The sequence below is a fragment of the Eucyclogobius newberryi genome, unplaced genomic scaffold (genome assembly GCF_026437365.1).
Source record: "Eucyclogobius newberryi isolate DKJ021-1_F unplaced genomic scaffold, fEucNew1.0.hap1 SCAF_5, whole genome shotgun sequence".
NCBI classification, from domain to species: Eukaryota; Metazoa; Chordata; class Actinopteri; order Gobiiformes; family Gobiidae; genus Eucyclogobius; species Eucyclogobius newberryi.
In genome coordinates this window covers 27,530,076-27,551,394 of record NW_027316167.1, presented here as the reverse complement: position 1 = coordinate 27,551,394, position 21,319 = coordinate 27,530,076, and the positions used below count along the sequence as shown (strand labels likewise).

The 21,319-nt window shown below is 43.6% G+C and overlaps 3 protein-coding genes across 4 annotated transcripts in view; 2 read left to right on the top strand and 1 right to left on the bottom strand.

Annotated features, from left to right (window-relative positions):
• The window catches only part of LOC140380690 (AT-rich interactive domain-containing protein 3B-like), a 43,366-nt gene extending 39,402 nt beyond the window's left edge, over window positions 1–3,964 (top strand). For both annotated transcript variants that reach the window (XM_072464603.1, XM_072464602.1), the window contains exons 8-9: window positions 273–365; window positions 452–3,964. In XM_072464603.1, the coding sequence (XP_072320704.1) occupies window positions 273–365; window positions 452–636 (278 nt within the window). In that variant the 3' untranslated portion in view covers window positions 637–3,964. The remainder of the gene's footprint in view (window positions 1–272; window positions 366–451) is intronic.
• Window positions 3,965–4,238: 274 nt separating this feature from the next.
• LOC140381619 (semaphorin-7A-like) lies at window positions 4,239–9,603 on the bottom strand. The gene is made up of 14 exons (XM_072465685.1): window positions 9,495–9,603; window positions 9,306–9,430; window positions 9,160–9,228; window positions 8,985–9,083; window positions 8,782–8,890; window positions 8,461–8,568; window positions 8,244–8,392; window positions 7,988–8,166; window positions 7,316–7,424; window positions 7,065–7,248; window positions 6,255–6,382; window positions 6,044–6,183; window positions 4,819–4,895; window positions 4,239–4,713 (listed from the first exon to the last, which is right to left on the bottom strand). The coding sequence occupies exons 1-14, from the start codon at window positions 9,589–9,591 to the stop codon at window positions 4,367–4,369; spliced, it is 1,920 nt and encodes a 639-aa protein (XP_072321786.1). The 5' UTR covers window positions 9,592–9,603; the 3' UTR covers window positions 4,239–4,366.
• Window positions 9,604–10,417: 814 nt separating this feature from the next.
• LOC140381672 (synaptotagmin-5) lies at window positions 10,418–16,097 on the top strand. Its single transcript, XM_072465751.1, has 5 exons — window positions 10,418–10,462; window positions 11,672–12,645; window positions 14,918–15,089; window positions 15,349–15,515; window positions 15,588–16,097. The coding sequence occupies exons 1-5, from the start codon at window positions 10,441–10,443 to the stop codon at window positions 15,735–15,737; spliced, it is 1,485 nt and encodes a 494-aa protein (XP_072321852.1). The 5' UTR covers window positions 10,418–10,440; the 3' UTR covers window positions 15,738–16,097.
• Window positions 16,098–21,319: the final 5,222 nt, after the last annotated feature.

Below are 21,319 nucleotides of genomic sequence, written 5' to 3'. Positions count from 1 at the left end.
CCTTGTTAAAAACCTAAAGGAAAAGTGTGTAGCCTGCTACAGGTTTAAGAAAGGAACTAGAATCGCAATGGCGCCTGTGATGCAAATAGGGCTGTACTCGACATACTGACATGATATACCCTGATAGACTTTGTGGCAGTACACGCATCAATACAAAAAAAATTATAATGATCCTTTCAAACAACATAAATCTGCGATACATTGCTGTGCTAAACAATTACTAACTACTGCTGTAATAAATTGTGTAGTTAAACTTCTCATTGTTTCCTTAGAAGAGAAGCCGCAGGACATGTCTCTGAGTATCTCCACCAACGGGAATGCCAGCATCACTGTGTCAGTGGAGGTTAATGGCACGACTTACTCAGGTTTGTTAAAATATGTATATACAATATAAAGTGTTGCCGATTTGAATGCTTGTATGATTAAACTCTGTTGTGTCTCTGTCCACCAGGAACTCTGTTTGCCCAGAAGACTGGCGTGGCCCCTGTGGTCTCTGCTGCTGCAGCCTCTGGCTCTCCTGCTGCCGCTGGTACAAGCTTTGGCTTCTCTGTTCCAGCTGGTCACACCCTCAGCCCTTCGTCCTCTTCTTCATCCAAGGGTCCCGGCTCGGCTGAGCTTTCTGGGGGATCTCCCTGATTGGAACGGCCTCTCTTCCACCTCGAGGTCCAGCATGAATATTCAGTACCACGAGTGATCGTAAAGAAAACTAACTGTTGCACAACAATTACCTCATCAATCCTGTCAAAGTCTTGGCTGTTTAACCTTGATCACAAAGCCTGAGAATATTATGACATGTGCCCAAACACAGCACACCTATGCACTCATCCACACAACATACAAACACACACACACACACACACACACACACACAATATTCTACTACACACACTGATGCACACGTCACATGTTACACGCAGCACGTACCACACACAGAAGTAAACATACAAGCTAGACACAATCAACTCAGCCAAAATCCTCTTGACAGGTTTCACAACTGAACTTGAAAACTTTTATTAGGACTGTCTGTTTGTTTGTTGCCATTGTATCATCTTTTTGATTTTGTGTTTTAGAATGATTTTGTTCTCTCTTTTTACATACCTCAAATCAAGTAACCTGCAGTGGTGTCTTTACCTCTGGAGCTGTAGTATATTTAACCCCAATCAACTTTATTTTTCTATTCTTTTTGACCTAGATGCAATCAGGGGAAGTTGGGTCCAGTAGAACCTACTTACAGTAACTTTTGAACTGGTTTAGTTTTTTTAACATGCTGTTGCCTTTAGCTTAACTGAGAAATGATCAGATGCTGTGTGACTGGCAGATTACATACCCCCAACATTCATACCTCCGCTCTGATCAGGAAACGTAAAATGCATTGCACACAGCTTCCAAATATGTAATTCTTGTTAGCTGTGCATGTAATTTTATATGTAGAGCCACAAAAGTTGTATTCTCTTGCAGGTCCATATAGCTGTCTGTAATGTAGTTAAATGGCCAATGACTTCAATCACTTTGGGGTTAGTTGCCGCTATGTTTTGCTCTCTTCTCTGTCCAGAGACTGGATGTCACTCAGCTGCATATTTAACCTGTATATTCCTAGAACATCTACTGGCCTGTCACAAAGGGCAGCTTTCTCAGGAAGCAGTGAGATAATGACGAGGCGTCTTTATGTTAAAAAGGGGTCATACCTGAAGAACGCACACAATCCAAGAATACCTCATCAGACTCTCTGAAAAGGAGAGCCGCACTACATACCTCACTGAGACTTGACGCCCAGCTTGTGAAGGAGGTCTCTCCTGATCGATCGTGAACATACAAGCGACTGCTGCTGGTTTTGGAGACATTTTGTATACCAAACTAAAGGTGGAGGAGCGCTTGTTCTCCCTTTCCACATTCATTGTATGACTTGTTTTTATGCCTGCTCCCTTTTTCACCAGTTTTGTCTAAATTTGAAAATGTCCGAGTGATGAACCTGGATTTGTATCAGGGAAGGGGAAACAATCTTTTTAATTCCTCACTGACAAATCTAGAAGTATAGGATTTTGTTTTGTAAGATCCGAGGTCACATGGGTGAAAACGCCAATCTTCTCACCAATCTGACTGTGAACACACTTCCTTTCACAACAACTATGTATTGATATGCATGTGTACAATCATTTGATCAGTGGTAGGCCACCAATTTGCTCTGGTCACTCTTTATCTTTGCCTCTGTTTATTGCACAGCTAGATACCAAAGACTAGCCAGTTGTTTTAAATCAATGCCCAAACAATCATGTCTACTCAGACCAGTCACGGGCTCATCATGGACTGCAGCCATCCACAACAGGGCAGTCACGACAAGGCAGAAAAGATGATTTGGTGATTTAAAATATCTATATTTTCAAAGTTTCATTGAGTTGACATACTTGGTGTGTCATTTTTTACTTTATTTTACAAAAAAATTCATTCCTCAAGTTTTACCCAATTGAAAACTAGATTGTAATCTAGTTAATAAAGCATATTACTTCAAAAGTTTTTAATATTAAGATTATAAAATTGAGCTGGCTACATCTGTGTTGAATGTGAGGCATTTAACTGTTAAAAATGATCTGGCCTAGTGTGAGCTGAAGTCGGCGGCCTTGTTGCTTTTATTAGATTATTTATACCATTTAGCATCAGAATGTTCAGAATTTTGCAGTGCAGATCGATGTATGTACACCTCAGCACCATTTATGACACATGACTGTATTGTATAAATGAGAATATAGTAGTCGCTGCCTTAAAGTAGTTGTGGGTGAGATCGGGACATTGTAGATTTCACCACTCAACTGCCTGGGTTGTTTTTTCTCTTCAAGCTTAATCCTTTGGAGAGTCAATACACGAGGCAATCCAATCAAACTATTAACACCAGTTGATCTTTGTTCTGTTGCATAGAAATACTATTTATTTGTTCAATGTTTCATGTAAATCTTGGTTTTAGTAACAGTTGAGCTTAATCACTAAAGCCATGTTACTAAGATCTCTATATCCTGGCTTCTAATTTGATCTGCAAACAGCAGATGGCTGATAGTCTAGCTTCACTGCCTTTTGAATGTGTACTTAACTTCGTGTGAGTGTGAATATGAATGAGTTGTGAATGGGACAGAAATAACTTATAATCAGGAATTATACCTAGGAAACCAATCAAAACATTGCAGCTAGTGCCACAGCCAGTCCAGTGACGACAGCATTAGCTTTTACAAGTCTAAGAAGTGTTTCCTTCTTCTAAAACAATCCTTCAGTTGGCTCAGGGCACTTGGCGCTGTACTGTTTGTGTGTCTTTGGAACACCTCCCCCCCCTACCTCGTCATACCACAATACCTCAGGGCAGTGGGCTGCGTTGCAACTGTTGCATTTGATGCTTTGAGGGACGAGTACTGACAGAAGTCGCAGTTATTTTGCCGAATGACTGCGTCTGACTTGGGTTTTGTTATATTGTTGTTTTTTTTTTCGTTTTTGTTTTTTCGTCAGTAACTGCAAGCAAGGTCTCGTCACTCAGGAAGCTGTGAAATACGCAGAACCTTTGTCTCAGATGGAATTGATTCAGTTTTAATGTCTAAAAACTAACCTGATCTGTGTAAAGCAGGTGCATATGCAAGTGGTTATTGAATACCTCATTTATCAATTTTATGTTGTTTTTGGCTTGTACAATGCTCCGTATATTAATTCACTGTGGGGTTTGTGCATATTTTTGTACTGTTATTATTATGACATGATAATAATGATGATATACTGATATTATATAGTTTTTCTCTTGGATTAAAACAGACAGAAGTAGGGCAAAACATGTGAATGCTTGTTAAAACTGGTTTGTGCTGATTGTATTTAAGGAGCACTTTTCCAAAATGGTTTTCACACACATTCAGTTTTGTTCTTATTAGTAATATAAATATATGGTTCTCAGGGCTTTAAACTTGTATGTCATGATAAAGTTTTACTTTATAGCTTATCTTTGTGTCAGTGTGTTCTTTGTGTTGACTCAAATGTTCTCACGACTTGGTGATTCACATCCTGTTTCACAAATGTGGTAGGATAGATAAAAGTATAGATTAAAAAAAAAAAAAAGTATAGATGAAATAAAAAATGACTATTTGCTGGTCTATTTTCACCAGACAGGCAACATGACTGCAATGTGACATTAGTAACTCTAGATATTAATGTTCACAGTATACCCGGCATGCCACCACAAGCCATCAGCCAATCATGAGGTAGTGTACTGTATAGGAAACCCTGAAAGCCAGTGTACAGACAATGTAATACAGTGAAGGTTTGGGACACATATATCCTTTCAAATACAACTTAAGAGGACAGATGTTGAGTATATACTGCACTTACACTATTTAATGGCGTTTCAGCTCTGGACTAAAAGCGCTGTAATGATTGTAAGCCAGAGCAGTGAGCCTGGGGAGAAGCTTTCAGCACCGTCTTCCACGTCCAGCCGGTACTGAGCCCGTACCCGGCTGTAGCCCTCCTCCTCAGACACACAGGTGTACGTGCCCGCCTGTTCCGGCTCCATACAGGGGATGAGCAGCAAGCACCGACGCTCTGCCCCACCACATGGCACGGGGCTGTTGTCATGGTACCAGGTGTAGTGGGCGTGAAGGTACGTCACCGGGCACTCGAAGAAGTACCGAGACCCCAGAGGAATGAGGATCTGTTCCACAGCGTCGTCCGACACCTCGGCTGTAAATCCTGGCACTAGAATACAGTCGTCGTTGGAAGGGATCATTTTTTGACAAGGCTTCCTTTACTAAATGAACATCAAATAAAAAATCTTTCTAAAGGCTATTTATCTGGCCATACCTTGATGTTGATAGGCTTTCAAAGCTGATGTAGGGCAAATGGCAAGGTTTCCATGTTCAGTGTCCTGCAGTGACCCACTGTTAAAACAGAAGGTTCATTTGACATTGTTTCAAACTTAACAGCTTAACATTGTGCAGCTTATTTTCAGATGGATTGGGTGGATTGCGTTGCACTTCCCCATGTCATTTAAGTCAAAGGTAAATCTACAACTACTGCTTTCTGGCACATACACAGTGAAGCCTACTAAAAACAAGAACCCAAACTTCCTCTCTGCTTAAACACACTTCTGTGAAACAAGATTAAACTAGCCACAATTGATTAATACATTTACTGTATGTAAAGGTGAAATAGAAAAGTGTGAAATACAAGGCGTGTGTGGTTGTGATCACATTTCTGAAACTTGACGTTGCATCAGCAGATCTCTTGTCATGAGCTGTCACACGATTGATCTTACCAAAGACTTTTTTTTTTTCATCATCTGTGGCTTTTTGACTTGGGTTTTCTCACAGCATTGGCAAAAAAACAGAAACATTTCCCCATCAAAAGGAGTTGCTCAAATGTATGGCTGTAGGCCCACATTAAGAACATTTTCTACATCTCATAGTGTCTCTTTTCTGGAAATAGTTTTGTAAGTCAGAGCCTTGTTTAAACGAACTGGGTGGAATGCCATGCCAAATGTTGTTTTTTTTTCTTTGTTTAGCTCTAAACAGCTGACAGAGTAGAATTATACACTGTGCTGAGCTTGTAAAAATGCTGTGAAAGGCAGGATGAAACAGACAATCAAAGGTTAGTATTATTTATGCCCAACACAAATGACACAAGGTTCTAGTGTCACAGTTTTTCGAGTGAACTAGTTTATCCTAGATGTTGTAATCATTGCAAATCTACCACAAAACATATGCTTAATGTGAACATGGAGTAGAAATGACCATCTGAACGCTATTGTATATCATTATGTGCCTCGGCCGACGTATTCAATGACATTTCACCGTGACTGATCTTGCATTCTGAAAACAAATCAGTGACGTAAACCTTTGCCCGTCGATCAATAATAACGACTTTAGAATGGGAGCAGCACTTTTGGGGGACGCTCATGCTTGACTCAGTTGTTTAGATTCCTGCCTAAAACATTTGATGCAATATTTATCGGTGGTATTTCATTAACCTGCCCTGTTAAACCCGAGTACACACAGATGATGCACACACGGATGAACTGATGTCTTACTCTTTCGCACACCGGTCTTCGCTCCAGCCACAGAATGGATCTCTGGCCAGGACGCACTCCTCACAAGAGTCTCCATAACCCTGACAGTTTGCCACGTCCAGCTGGACCAATTCAGTCCCGGAGGAGACGTAGAGCCTCCTCTGCAACGACACACGACAAATAAAGTAAGTACCGGGGTGAGAGTGCTTGGATTTGTGATGCGATTTCTCACCGTGGAAGGATGGAGGTCCAGGCTATCTACGTGAGCCCTGTGGTTGAAGGGTCTGTATTCAGCTACGACAAAGGAAATCTCACCTCCACCAGTCTGCTTGTGCATGACCTTGTGCACCGTGCCATTATCTGTTCACAAGGAAGAAAGCTCATTTTAAAAAACTGTATACGTGCAGTACACATCCACCCACACCCTTTCTCACACGATTTATGTTACTGAGGTGACACATAATATATCTTAATAGTGCCTTTGTAATACTTACTCCTGCTGACTCCTGACTTGCCCCTGTTAAACATAGCTAAATATGTTTCCTGCCATTTCACCCCCATTTGACGCTGCACTGTCCTGTCATCTAAAGAACTAAACTCCTTCAGAAAACAGAATTTAAAGATGCACTTCGTTACTTTTCTGGTGGGGGGTCCGTCCTCTGATTGTTTGGGATACGCTGTAATTGCTTTGCCTGAAATGCTCCACAGTATGGCATTAAACCTTTCTATCGCCACAAAGACACACAGGTAGACACCACCAAAAACATTACACAGTGCACCTTTGTTTTCATGGGTGGATGATCTAATATTGGTTTGGAATATGAGAAGACAATATAATTGTTGAGATTGTCTATACTGAACAGAATGAACCGGTTTTCAGCTCAGGAAATAAAGTGTTGAACCATCTGTCTGAAACCTTTGTCAAAGTGTTTGGTGTTTAGTAGAAATGTTGTATCCCACACATAGATATTTCTCTTCCTGAAAAATTTCCGAAGAACAATGGATGCTATTTTGTTGCCTTTTCAGCTGACGCACTACTCACTCAGGGCAATGAACAGGACTGTGTGGTTGTCCGTGAAGTTGTGAGCAGTGATGTGAGTATAATGGTGGTGACTGATAAGAAGTGGCCCGGAACCATTCACTGGCTCGATGCACTCCTCCATTTCAGAATCGGCCTCTATTTGCTTCAGAGTTTCGATGTGGAGTTTGGTGCTGTCAGCGACACACTGGGGAAATCGAGAGTACATTTTTAACAACTTGCGACATTTCCTTAACTTCCTGATTTGCTTGTACCATTCTGGGTCTGTCCAATTGGCTGTCTGGGTCTGAGTCTTTGAAAGGGGAAGTTTTAAATACACGGTCAATGTCTTGTATTGTGTAGACGCACACCGCACGCATTCCCCTGTGCAGGAAAAGAGTTAGAAATGACCATCAACAAGACAATGTTGTTAAAACTGCAGAGATAAATGGCAGTATATACTGTAAGCAGCTCCGAAACAGGATCCTGCTGACATGTTTTACTGACTGAAGTGTCATGTGGGTTGAATGGTCTGTGGTTTGCTGCGTTCATGCAAACTGTACTTTTCCCCTCTGCAATCCTCATCATTGATTATGCTTTTTAGTGAGTCAATGTTTCTCTGTTTAATGCTCAGAAACCTTTCCCCACCCACCCAGTCTATTGCTCATCCTCTGTTAAAACTCATAGAGAAGTGTGCACTCTCAGAAGAAGCACATGGCTATTATTATCACTTAATGGGAAATAGAAAAAAATAACATAATAATAATAAAATAAACATAATAATTTAAAAAAAGGCTAATAATAATAATAATTTAAAAATAACAATATAGAAATTGTGGTCTCGGGTCTGAAAAAATGTATATATTTAAACTATATTTTTTCCCAGAGCCCCCTTTACTCAAACTGCGACACTCCTAGTCCATGAAATAGTACAATTAGAAGATTACCATTTGTTTTTGAACAGTCCATAGACCCTTGTGTCCTGCCATTGCTCAGCTTCGACTGTAACCACGTCCAGCAGCTCTGAGAAGTGCTGTTTTTGCCTCTTGTCGCCACAGAAAAGGCGCGCATTGAACTGAGACGTCCAGGTAAACTGCAGGTACATCTTGGGACCACCAGTGTCATTCTGGAGGATAGCAGAAGATTATTTTTTATTAGAATCAAATGAATACATGTGTAAAGTTATGTTTAGTACACACCTACCAAGCAAATCTGTGTCACAAACACCTTCCACATGTCACTGTCCATGCCAGCGTCCTGGTTCTTCTCGTTGTAGAAGCCGTAGATTTTGTCTTGAGGAACATCATTTATGTTCCCCTGTTTGCTAACTATTAATTTAATATAGTGCTGCTCTAAAAGGAAAAAATGCATGTTTAGTGTGACTGTGAAATGTCATGAGACCGCCATGCAATATTGTTACCTTTGTCGCTGTATGCTGGCCTAACGATGTGTTTCCCAAACTTATGAATGCCAACGGAGCCTTGAGGGCCTGAGTATGTGATGTACAGGCCAGCACCGTCTGGACTTTCTGGACAGCAAATGCAAAATTACAACTTCTACATTCAAGTGTGTCTAAAGTTACACTAAGCTCTAGAAACTTTGACTTTTGACATAAGAGGAACATGAATGAAAGACAGTGTCCTTCTAAACTGTCGAGCTGAGAAGATCAGAGAGAAGAGCAGATAAGACAGTGCAACACTTAAGGATAACATTAAGATGCAGCGTGTAACAAAACACTTACCAACAAAAATTGAAGCTTCACCTTCTTTGATGATGAAGTCTCTCATACGTTTGTTTATGTTGTTTACTGTTTCAGACGGAGTGCATTTGACTGAATGTTCTGAAATATCCTGCGTGGAAAACACCCCAGTGATTAGGCCAATGTCAAACTCAGACAATTAAATGAACATGTGAGCTGTAATTGAATTTGATTAACTTTCGTACCATGTTGCAGCAGGCAATATCTCTCCCATTAATCCCACATGCAAATATTTGGTTGGCTTCCGTTCTTTTATGGATGATAGTTATGTTGTAAATACAAGCCTGAAAAACAGACATGTATAAATGTTTCTGGCATGATACAAACAAGAAATAAATCATTTAGTTAAAAGCTGCATACTCTGGTCTGTTCTGCACATTCACCCCACTCCACTGGCAGCTCCACAGGATGCTCCACACAATTAGACAGCTTTTGACAAAAAAAAAGTAAATTAAACTCACAATTAAGCTTAAATCCCAACACAAAGAGTATGCAACACTCCACACCTCTTGTAAACATCTGAAGTGTATTCGGCTTATGTGTGTTGGTCCAACAGCTGTCACAGCATCCTCTCCCTCAGTCAGGACCCTCACGGGGGTTTGAGGTAACCTCCGGCGTACCATTGTAGTATCTGCACAAAATGATGACGGTTTCACACAAAAAGACTTCACAAGAATCTTCTGTGGTGAACTTACCTCTGTCTGTGAAACTCATCCGAGGTCGTTCCCCAAATACTGTAGCAATGACACAGAGTAACAATAATCTTTGTTTGTGTGGAGCTAATCTTCCCATTTTGACGGTCCAAACTTGGTAGTAATAGTGGCTATGAAGCATGAATGTGTAATATTGGTGTCGGGTCTGAAGCCAGTCCCCTGGGGCCAGTTTCCTCTCACGTGAAGGGGGCGGAACACGTCAACCCTGTCACATAATTTAACTGAAGCTTCTTTAATTATTCTGACAGAGTTGGACGCATTTATGAATAAGTCAGGTCGATGTACTTTTAGCCTTAGTTCAGTTCAACAGTGCAAAAGAATACAAATCTACCCTTGAAGTGACTTGACGCGTCTTCAGGCGCTCAGCGGTATAATGCTCTTTTACCTGCGAGTAAATGTGCTTTAAAATTGACTTAGTGCTGTAGCCCTAATGTATCCATTTTATTTTAAAGCTTCAGTCGTGTTGTGATTATGAAATGTTATGGAAATTGGTGGTAGTAACTGATAATTGCATAAAAACATTTCAATTTGTTTTCGTGATATATGTATCTGTTGTGTTATGTTTACTGGCCAAAGGGGAGCAGCAGAACCACACAATGTAGATGAGTATACACAGAATTACTAATATACACAGACAAACTACAAACACCTTTATAGTCAGTCAGTCCAAGTAAAAACAAAAGCACTTTGTTTCAAACCAAAGCTTCCTTGAAAATGACTGAAAGTGCTCATAGCTTTTGATCTCAATTCCAATCCGTGTCTAATTTGGCTGATTAGAATCCCAATTGGAGTCTTATGGCATCACATTTTGCTGAGTAATTCTTGCAGTTGTCAGCAGTGCATATGCTGTGCCTCTGCCCAGTGCCCAGGTCGTGAGAGCGCACGGTCCATGCGCACTGACTCCTCACAAGTTCAATGATCAAGGATCATGTCGCACTACCCGATCGGAGGTAAGAGCATTTTCTTCATACATGTCATGCTTTTCTGTCCTTTTCTGCTGCGCTCAAGTGAGTCAGATGGGCATTTTCAGCTCAAAAGGGAATTAATGAATGCTACTTGTTACAAAGTGGAGGTCCCACTGCTCCTGCTGCAGTGAGGTTCACAGTATCTGCTGGATGCCTCATGTTACTCTTTATCACTGTGCTTTGGCTGAATACTGCAGCGATATGTGTTTGGCCAGTGTTGAGTATATTTCAAACCCTGCCATCCGGACTTCCCACATCACTGCTGCAGTCTTTATTTTGTGGAATAAACACTGATAAGTAAATCCTAAATCCCGTTGTTATACCTGTAAATTCGAATGCCAGTGTAAACAGAGAGAGACTGGTTAAGTGTCTTGCCCAAGGACAGAGCAATATGGAAACAGTTTCTATTAGAACAGTTATGTTTGGTTCTTGTGAATACTTAAACTTTAATATCAGTGTTATTTGTCTTCTCTGCTGTCTTTAGGTTTTTTTTACATGTTTGAAACACTATTATAGGTCTATTTTAAGCTCTCTGTGTTTTGCATCATTATCCAGCACTAAAGCGTGAATCATCACAACAGAGCCTCCCCCTGAGTACAGGTCATAACTGGCATCCACCATCTGTGTTAGGGCACTCGCCCATCAACCTGAAGGTTTGCAGTTAACACCTCATTTGAATCCAGAGCATGCTGTCATTGTGTCCTTGGGCAAGACACTGATCATTAACATTCTCTGGGAGTGTCAAAATATAAAATGATTGATATATTGTGATATTTAATTTGGGAATAATATCACAGGCTGCCATAAATCACCAGTATTTCTGTATTAGATAAAGTATTAGCATACTATGACTTATTGTACAAATCTGTTTATTTTCATCATATTGATCATGTCATATTGTGAGTCATGCATCATGTATCGAATTAGAGGCCCTGATTCCCAGCCCTGCACTGTCCCAAATAAACGAATCATACATTTGTAATGTGCCATTTATACAATAATCATTAAAACTTGAGACATTTCCGCTTGAGGACACAGGAGGCAGACACAACAATCTCTCTGAATCATGCATCAGGATAATTGCAAGTGTGTCTTTGTACGTATTGTTTCTCCTTTGCATCCTGTCTTATTCCTGTTTTCCTGTTTTCTGATTTAACATGTTTGTCTTTCCTGTTCTCCTTTGACTTCTTTCAGTGCATCTGCAGATCGTGCTGGCGGTGGGCCTGGCTGTGCTCTGCTACTCTGTGGTTCTGCTGTGCATCCTTTGCTGTCGCAAGAAGAAAAAAGTGATTTCATCTGAGGACAAGGAGGCTATTTTCTTGTCTCCATACCCGCCCGCTGTGACTTTGACTCTTTCTCAGTGCACACAACCAATCAAACAACAGTATGAGGAGCTGGATGGAGACGTTTTGGACTTTCCTTTGTCCAAAAGCAGCTCTTCTCCCTCTGAGGATGACTTGTCTGCTCTGCCTTCAGACCACAGCCCTTCCCATTCCCCTGGTCTGCTGTTGTCCCCTGGTGTGTCCGTTCCACTGAGACGTCTTAGCTCTCCGGTTATTCCCTGTCCACCTGAATTGTCCCCGGTCCATGGAAGATCCTCTCTGCCCTCTCTCACCAAACTCAGTCTCATGTCCAGGTCAAAACGGGCCAAGGGCAGGCGCAGTACGGTGAGCGGAGAGAGCTTTCTGAGCAGTGAAGGCAGCAGTCTGACCTCTGAACCACAGCTGAGGGATGGATCTCAGTATGGGGCAGTGCCCACTGGCTCCAAGCACTCTCCACTCCTACATTTCTCCCTGCTCTTCTCTTCAGCCCATGGCACTCTGGTGGTCAATATCTTGAGTGTGTCTGGCACCAGTAAAAAGAGAAGTAGTGTTTTTGTGCGGGCCAGTCTCCCTCCTCTGTGTCCCTCCCCACAGCCACTGTCATCGACGCGTCGTCGCAGCCTCAGTCCAGAGGTCCATAGTCAGAGCGTGCTGCTGCGCGTGGGCCCCGTGGAGGAGCTGCACGTCTGCACCCTCAGGCTGGCGGTGTACAGCAAAGACTTCTCTGGGCTCCGGGAGGCCATGCTGGGCCTGGTGGAGATGCCTTGTGAGCAAATGGACTTAACATCTGACACGACTTGCACCTTTACGAGGGAGATCACCCCCACTAAGAACAAACTTAAAAAGGTACAACTCACTAGTAATAGACTGGTTAATTGTTCTAATCAAATTATTCCTCACAGAATGAGCAATTCATCTTAATTTCACCAGTTAAAAAGCCTTTGGTATCGAGACCTTTTTCAAACGGGACAAAGTGAAAATGTAGTAGGACACAAATGATAAATCCAATCCAACTTTATTTGTATAGCACATTTTACCAACACAAAGTCTTTAAAGTGCTGCACAGAGGACAAAACAAACACAAGCAAAATTGTTACGATAATAAAATACAAGCTTTATCTTCAATTTTCAAACCAAGTGATCTTTAAACGAGCGCTCTTAGTGTAGTACAAAGCCAAAGTACTTCAAATTAGATGCAAACGCTATAGTGTTACTCTGAAAATGTAGGATTGGAGGGATATTGTCTGGTTTGTCTGAATTCAGCTCTAATTTCAGGGACTGCAATGGCGCCTGCACTAAGGAGACTGTAACCACTCCATGGCTTAGATCTTATAACATATACTGAAACTCTGCTGTATTACTCCACCAAGAGCTATTTCTTAGTCTTTTTTTCATTCTGTTCGCTCTCAACAAACTTATGCTTGGAACGAAACTGTCTATCCTAAAAGAAAAAAGTTGCTACAGGGAAAAAGGGGCACACGGTCTAATATTTTGTAGGACCACCTTTATCTATGAGCCCACATTCGCTGTGGCATAGTTTCATCTTTTATTTTATTTTTTCAGTTTTTAAAAGTTTAAAACATAAAACACACAACAGATATAGAACAGGACCAGAGCGCAACATTAGGAATACAAAAGTAAATTACAAATAGACATCTACCAACAAAAGATGAATTCAAATAAAAGTCCCATTTCCAAATTAAGTCTGAATGTGTTTCCATGTGTTTGTTACTATGGCAGTTCAGTCCTTGATCGTTGGAGAAGTTTGTGTTCGCCACTGGCCTTTTGTCCTGCTGCCAAACGTACATTCCAAAGATATCCGTTAATTGTATCCATAGCACAAGTTTTGAGGTTCCACTTACTGTAACACTCTAACACTTAGTACAATCCAACTTTTGCGTAACGGTCCCGTAGTTATAAAGCACACATTTGAACGTGGCATTTCTGTTTGTGCAAATCCTTGTGGGCGGATTGGGCTGTCATTTCTCTGCAAATCTCTTGTCAAATATAAAATGATGTCCTGCTTAGTGATCCTTTTAACGACTTTATATTTCCAATTAATTAAACAGAAAAGCTGAAATGACGATACAGGCTGTCTTGTGCTGTGTCCTTGAAGAAACGAGCATTCATTAGTTATCCGTCAGCCACTTTCTTATGTGGTTAGTCACGGTGACATTGTTGTTCGCAAGTGCAGAGCAATCAAGCGTAGTTACTGTAGTAAAGTGGCCACGAGCCCACGCAGTGCCCTCTGACCGCATCTATACCAGGCTTTAAGCAACACAAGAACTATGTTGACATATTTCATTATCTGTCGTGTTTTATCATACCATTATCCTTTTGTTTTGCAGTACTTAAATGTCTGATGTCCCGTCTATAGTCTGGTTTATGTCTGATACAATATATTTAGTTATCATAGAACACATACAGTAATATATCTCCTTAAAATGTGGTTAAATAATGTAACTGTCTTTTTTCATACATTCACATTCAACCCATAAGAAGTACAGAAATAATGCTCAATGTTTATCACAATAAGAAAATATATAAGTGTGTTTTTGGAAGCATTTGGTGTTAATACAGTATTCACTGCATGAGTAATACATCAGATCTCATAGTCTGTGTAATCTCTGGATACATTTATTGATCCTAAGTTCATGATAAACATGGTATACTACGGTATAATGTTAGTCATACTACAATGGGTAAAAGCCGACCAGGCAGAGGCATTGAGCCGGAAGTCACTTGTTGGAGGGAGTGAGCTTTACACTTCAGTGCATGGCACATGTACTTGACTGGGGGGTCCACATCAGCCTTTTGTCAGATGTGACTCACCACCATAAACAGCACAGACTAATCATGTGTGACAGGAGCGCCACGCAAATGTGATGGCTAAATCATGAAATGTAAACTTTCATGGTTACTTCTGCGCATGATAGAATTGTGTAAAAAATTACTTATAAAATATATTAAGATTACGGATTAAATCAGTGGTAAAAATAAACCAGAACAAGGATTATGTACGATATACAGTATTATACTACCATAGATAGTTAGGAATGACCAATCTGTAAAGAATCCAAAGATACTGACCACTTTGTCTGTTCTTGTTGCCTTGTAGAGTGTGAGCTCTCAGGAGACGCTGGTCCACAGGAAGACATCTGTGTGTGTGCCTAAAGTCTTGGGCCAAGTGTTTATCTTGCTGCAGTACCAGTCTCTGGCCCAACGCATTAAATTGATGGTGAGGAAAGCGGAACACCTGGCCAGGCTCACACGTATCCCTGGGACTCCAGGTAAACAGTTACATTACTGCAATGAGCTTGTTTAGTGTTGAAAGTCAGAGCTCTCCACACATCAGCCTGTATTTGTCAGTCTTTAATTGGATTTGAGATAATTGTATTAGTAACTGATCAGGACGCAGTCATTTCCTCTGATTCTTTCATATCCATATCACTCTCTGTAATTGATAGTTTGTTGATAATGGTTTTGAAAATGAGAAAAGTGCTTGTTATGGAGAATAAATCATGTTTTCATTTGCTTGTTTGCTCTCAGACCACTATGTCGTGATCAACATGAGGCAGGATGGAAAAGTGATTGCTACAAAGGAAACCAAAGTAGCCGGAGGCCTCAACCCGATCTGGAACGCTCCATTTCTGTTCGACCTGCCTCCCGGAGACGTCACTCAGCTGCCAGTGCTGTTTGAATTCATCATCATGCAGGTAAGCTCAGTGTGAGCTGACATATCTCAACATACTACCATCACACAGATGTTCGTCTCTGTTCTCTGTCAGGGTCGTTTGTACACCAAAAGCAGCGTGCTGGGCCACGTCGTCATCGGCAACAGTGGTCCAGAGGAGGGGCAGGCTCACTGGGGGGAGATGCTGAACCGAGGGCAGATCGAGACAGCTCGCTGGCACATCATTCAGCCTGATGTGTGGTAGATCGGACCAGCACACAGCTCCAGTTACTGCATTCATTATAAAGACATTCAATAGCATCAGAATTCTGATTTTGTACGAATAGTGTTCAACATACTTTGTAAAATTGAGATGTGTTATTATATGTCTAGTCGTCGTGGGTTACTGTGTTCCCAGTCGAGTAAATGTTTATCATTTTAGTCTATTTTGGGATCAGCTGGTTATTCATATTTTCTCCCACTGTAATTTAAGAGGTTTTGTGTTGCATGCTACTTTTAAGTCATCTCAATTGTATAATCAGTGGGTATGGTAGCACTGACTTTTTGTTTTTAAATTATAGGCTATCATAAATGTCTACGTTGTAAACATTGGTTGAAAATCTGTGCACAAGCTATGAATGGAAAAGTTCAGTTTTATTCAAAATATACAATGGGTTGAAGAAGAAGAACATCAAGCCGTAATGGTTGTAATCTGCAAGAGGCCAATAAAGTATGTGTTATGGAAAAGCGTCACTTCGGATGTCACTGAGGCGTCATGGCAGCTGTCAGTCATGTTTCTATGCAAAAACTCACAGCTAGAGGCAAAAAGTCTCATTCAAATCCATCTCTGTCTGTTCTGCACGGCCTGTCCAAACACCACTGTCCCAAACACAGCGCAATCTTGTTTTTATTCAACGTGAAACTTAACAATAAAGTAAAGCACGTGAGAGAGTCAGAGCGCACATTTGAATATTGTGATTTTGAGACGTTCAAGCCTAACTGAGCATTTCATAGTGACTTCCTGTTCACAGTGGGTGACGAGACAATTACATAATAGAACTGTAGTAGTGTTCTTACGTCATCGACTGGGCACACATTCGTGCACATGTCTGAATATGAAATGTGCACATTGGAACTTGAACGATTCCGGATCTAGTCAGTGAATTACACCTATTATAAGAAGTCCCCGTTCGAGCGTAATTATTATCAAACTCGGTTTCCTTCGTACACAAGGCTTTTGCCCCCGCTCGTCTATGAAGCGGTTCATTTGTGCGGCTGTTGAGAACTTACTGAGCCTCTCCGGAGCAGCCAATGGGAGTGCTTAAGCGGAAATTACCCCATCCGGATGAGCACAGGCTTTAAAGGTGCATTCAGAACATCCCAGAGTCTGATTTCAGATGGAGGGCAGTGCTTCTCCATTTAGCCTTTCTGAATGAAATAAGCAAACGGAAATGTTTGCCAGATCTTCAGTCTACAGCTTTGCAATATTAATGCTGTGGCTTGGAGTATTTTTCAACTGACACCACGTGATCGAGTGTTGTGGCGGCGATATAAACGACTGTGAATACATGATGTCGCTAAGGCTGTCACTAATGGTTATTTTAGTAGTCAATTAGTCAATTCATGATAATTTCAGTTGTACACAGAAAAGAAATATCAACAGGATGATAGAGAATATATGGAGATAAGTTTGTTATCTTAAGTTCGGGAGCAGGACCACGCCCCTTCCTGCGGATACACTACTTAATCATCCAGATCACACGGCGGGAGGCGGGAGCCTCGCTCGAAAACACACTCGTTCCCGACCTTTCTATGGATCAACTCGACATCGTTCCTTTCAATGCATCGGCCCAGCACAGGCGAGCCACACCGGGCCATCCTCCACTGGTGTCCCACTAGGACCGGTCCGGTCCCATCAGCTGTTCTCACAGGCTCAGCTCTCGCTCACGGCCAGGCTCCCGTCAGCAGACCGGCGTCCCACCTCGCATCACTTCTGCTAGTCCGGTATTGAGATCACCGTGCGTCCTGCGCCCTCCTCCCAGCGCTCCGGTCTTTCCAGCGCCCGCGTCATCCCAGCGCTCATCCCGCGGCCTCGCTCGTTAAACGCCCACTGCACGCGCTCGTCATTTCTCTCTACATTGACCATCCGCGTGGACGGCGGCAGGTCTCCAGACCACGGCACCGTCATCAAGTCATGATGTTTTAAACTTCTTTTGCGCTCACAATTCCCGTTAACTCTCGTTCCACTGCGGAGCGCGCTTTGCCCCGCCCACTTTCGCGGGCAGGAGCGGCTCCTCCAGGTAAAGTATCCTCACCCTCGTCTCCTTCCTCCTCCGTCGTTTCCTTCCTCCTCCGTTGTCTCCTTCCTTCCACACCGAGCTGCCCATCACTCAAGCCTTGGAGCCAGACTCTCACCTCTTTAAAGAAATTAATTCACCCCTCCCGCATCGCTCAAAATAACAATAAATAAATAAATACATACAACGTATGTATGTTTATTATAAAATAATAATGAAAACGTATATTTAAAAAAAAAAAAAAAAACTTACCTGCCATCTCTCCCCCCTCCTCTCCTTCCCCATCGTTAATCTTCTGGCACCGTGTCGCCAAGTTGCATAGTTTTATTGCGTTACCACGTTCCGGCAGGTTCTGCGTTTTATCCTCTGGCACTGCGTTGCCAGGTTCTGCGTTTTATCCTCTAGCACTGCGTTGCCAGGTTCTGCGTTTTATCCTCTGGCACTGCGTTGCCAGGTTCTGCGTTTTTATCCTCTAGCACTGCGTTGCCAGGTTCTGCGTTTTATCCTCTAGCACTGCGTTGCCAGGTTCCTGCGGTTTATCCTCCGGCACTGCGTCGCCAGGTTCTGCGTTTTATCCTCTAGCACTGCGTTGCCAGGTTCTGCGTTTTATCCTCTAGCACTGCGTTGCCAGGTTCTGCGTTTTATCCTCTAGCACTGCGTTGCCAGGTTCTGCGTTTTTATCCTCTAGCACTGCTGTTGTGGAAAAAATATAATCTGGCCCTTTACTTTTTAACTTTCAATTCTATTTCTAATCAGATTTAGTTCTAACAGCCTGACAACCCCTTTTGGCCTGGGAATTTACATGTCCGGACTCCCTGGAGTGGCTAGGAAGTCCCACGTTATGTTTCACACTAGGCAAGACATGTGAATTGAATTAATGCAAATGTTATGTACTGTCTCCTTCCTGAAACCACTGTCTTTGATGTCCCATTTGCTCCTTGGTTCCTTTGTACCTGAGAGACCAGTGACCGGGAACTTCTGTGTGTGTGTGGTCATGTGACCATCGGTGATTTAAGGAAGGGGACAGAGGTGGGACGGGAGGACTTGGGAGATACACATTTTGGGGAGCAGGCAAGAGACAGACGCGTGGACTCGGCCTTCCATGAGAATGGCCGAGTCCACACGAGTTTCTTTCTGATTCAGCCACAAGATTAAACAGTTTACTTTTGAAACGAGACAACTTGCTTCTTTGTCTTATCTAGAGATTTTTGCCACCACACTGCGTCGCCAGGTTCCTGCGTTGTATCCTCTGGCAGTGCGTCGCCAGGTTCCTGCGTTGTATCCTCTGGCACTAGCGGTTTATCCTCTAGCACTGCGTCGCCAGGTTCCTGCGTTCTATCCTCTGGCACTGCGTCGCCAGGTTCCTGCGGTTTATCCTCTGACACTGCGTCGCCAGGTTCCTGCGGTTTATCCTCTGACACTGCGTCGCCAGGTTCCTGCGGTTTATCCTCTGACACTGCGTCGCCAGGTTCCTGCGTTTTATCCTCTGGCAGTGCGTCGCCAGGTTCCTGCGTTGTATCCTCTGGCAGTGCGTCGCCAGGTTCCTGCGTTGTATCCTCCGGCACTAGCGGTTTATCCTCTGGCTCTGCGTCGCCAGGTTCCTGCGTTTTATCCTCTGGCACTGCGTCGCCAGGTTCCTGCGTTTTATCCTCTGGCACTGCGTCGCCAGGTTCCTGCGTTTTATCCTCTGGCACTGCGTCGCCAGGTTCCTGCGTTGTATCCTCTGGCAGTGCGTCGCCAGGTTCCTGCGTTGTATCCTCTGGCACTAGCGTTTTATCCTCTGGCACTGCGTCGCCAGGTTCCTGCGTTTTATCCTCTGGCACTGCGTCGCCAGGTTCCTGCGTTTTATCCTCTAACAGTGCGTCGCCAGGTTCCTGCGTTGTATCCTCTGGCACTAGCGTTTTATCCTCTGGCACTGCGTCGCCAGGTTCCTGCGTTTTATCCTCTGGCACTGCGTCGCCAGGTTCCTGCGTTTTATCCTCTGGCACTGCGTTGCCAGGTTCCTGCGTTTTATCCTCTGGCACTGCGTCGCCAGGTTCCTGCGTTTTATCCTCTGGCACTGCGTCGCCAGGTTCCTGCGTTTTATCCTCTGGCACTGCGTCGCCAGGTTCCTGCGTTTTATCCTCTGGCACTGCGTCGCCAGGTTCCTGCGTTTTATCCTCTGGCACTGCGTCGCCAGGTTCCTGCGTTTTATCCTCTGGCACTGCGTCGCCAGGTTCCTGCGTTTTATCCTCTGGCTTGGCGTGCCAGGTTCCAGCATTTTATCCTCGAGCATTGCGTTGCCAAGTTCTAGTGTTTTTATCCTCAAGCTCTGCGTTGCCAGGTTCCAGCATTTCATCCCGTTACCGCGTTTCGGTCTGACTCAAGGTTGCCAGCTTATAGTTTCGGTTACAGTCTTTACCAGGTTCTAACGTTTCCATCCTCGGGCACCGCGTTGCCACGTTCCCGCATTTTATCCTCGGGCACCGCATTGCCACGTTCCCGCATTTTATCCTTGGGCGTTCCCGCATTTTATCCTTGGGCGTTCCGTCATTTTATCCTCGGGCGTTCCGTCATTTTATCCTCGGGCGTTCCGGCATTTTATCCTCGGGCACCGCGTATCCTCAGGCACCACGTTGCCACGTTACGGCATTAAATCCTCGGGCACTGCGTTGCCACGTTCCGGCATTTTATCCTCGGGCACCGCATTGCCACGTTCCGGCACTTTATCCTCGGGCGTTCCGGCATTTCATCCTCTGGCACCGCGTTGCAACGTTCCGGCATTTCATCCTCGGGCACCGCGTTGCCATGTTCCGGCATTTCATCCTCGGGCACCGCGTTGCCATGTTCCGGCATTTCATCCTCGGGCACCGCGTCGCCAGGTTCCGGCGTTTTTATCCTCTGGCTTTACGTCGCCAGATTCCAGCGTTTCATCTCTGGCTTTACGTATCCAGGTTCTAGCGTTTTATCCTCTGGCTTTACGTCGCCAGGTTCCAGCCTCATTCCTTTTCCTCCCGTCCTGTACCCTCGCTCTTGCTCACCCGCGCTCTCTTTCTCCCCCTTCCTCCTTCTCCCTCCCTCTCGCCGGGTTCATGCCAGGCCCCGCTCTTATCCAGCCAAAGGTTGCAATTTTCTCTTCCTGGATCACTAGGCCTCACTTTTTCTCATTTATTTCTAAATTAAACCAAATCCGAACAAGTATGTCTCTTCTTCATGCCCCCTCTTTCATGCTCGCTCTCTACCCCTTCATGCTCTCTCCCCCAGGCACCGGGATGCCAGATCTCCTCCTCGTCCTCCCCCTAACCATGAACTCTACCTTTACTAAATATCTCCCCCTCAGGCACCGGGATGCCAGATCTCCTTTTTGCCCTTCCCCCTAACAATGAACAATACCTTTTACTAAACATCTCTACCTCATGCCCTCTCTTATGCTCCCCCTGACACCGGGATGCCAGGTCTTTCTATTCCCTCCATTTCCAAACCCCTCCCCCTCGGCACCGGGATGCCAGATCTACTTTCTTTCCCCCTTCGGCACCGGGATGCCAGGTCTACTTTCTTTCCCCCTTCGGCA

Coding starts and splice junctions, on each gene's coding strand:
- LOC140381619 (XM_072465685.1), bottom strand. CDS start 9,591: ATGGGAAGATTAGCTCCACACAAACAAAGATTATTGTTACTCTGTGTC. Junction 4,896..6,043: donor GAAGACCGGTGTGCGAAAGA/GTAAGACATCAG, acceptor CTGTTTTAACAG/TGGGTCACTGCAGGACACTG. Junction 4,714..4,818: donor GAAAGCCTATCAACATCAAG/GTATGGCCAGAT, acceptor ACTGTATTCTAG/TGCCAGGATTTACAGCCGAG.
- LOC140381672 (XM_072465751.1), top strand. CDS start 10,441: ATGTCGCACTACCCGATCGGAG. Junction 10,463..11,671: donor GTCGCACTACCCGATCGGAG/GTAAGAGCATTT, acceptor GACTTCTTTCAG/TGCATCTGCAGATCGTGCTG. Junction 15,090..15,348: donor ACGTATCCCTGGGACTCCAG/GTAAACAGTTAC, acceptor GTTTGCTCTCAG/ACCACTATGTCGTGATCAAC.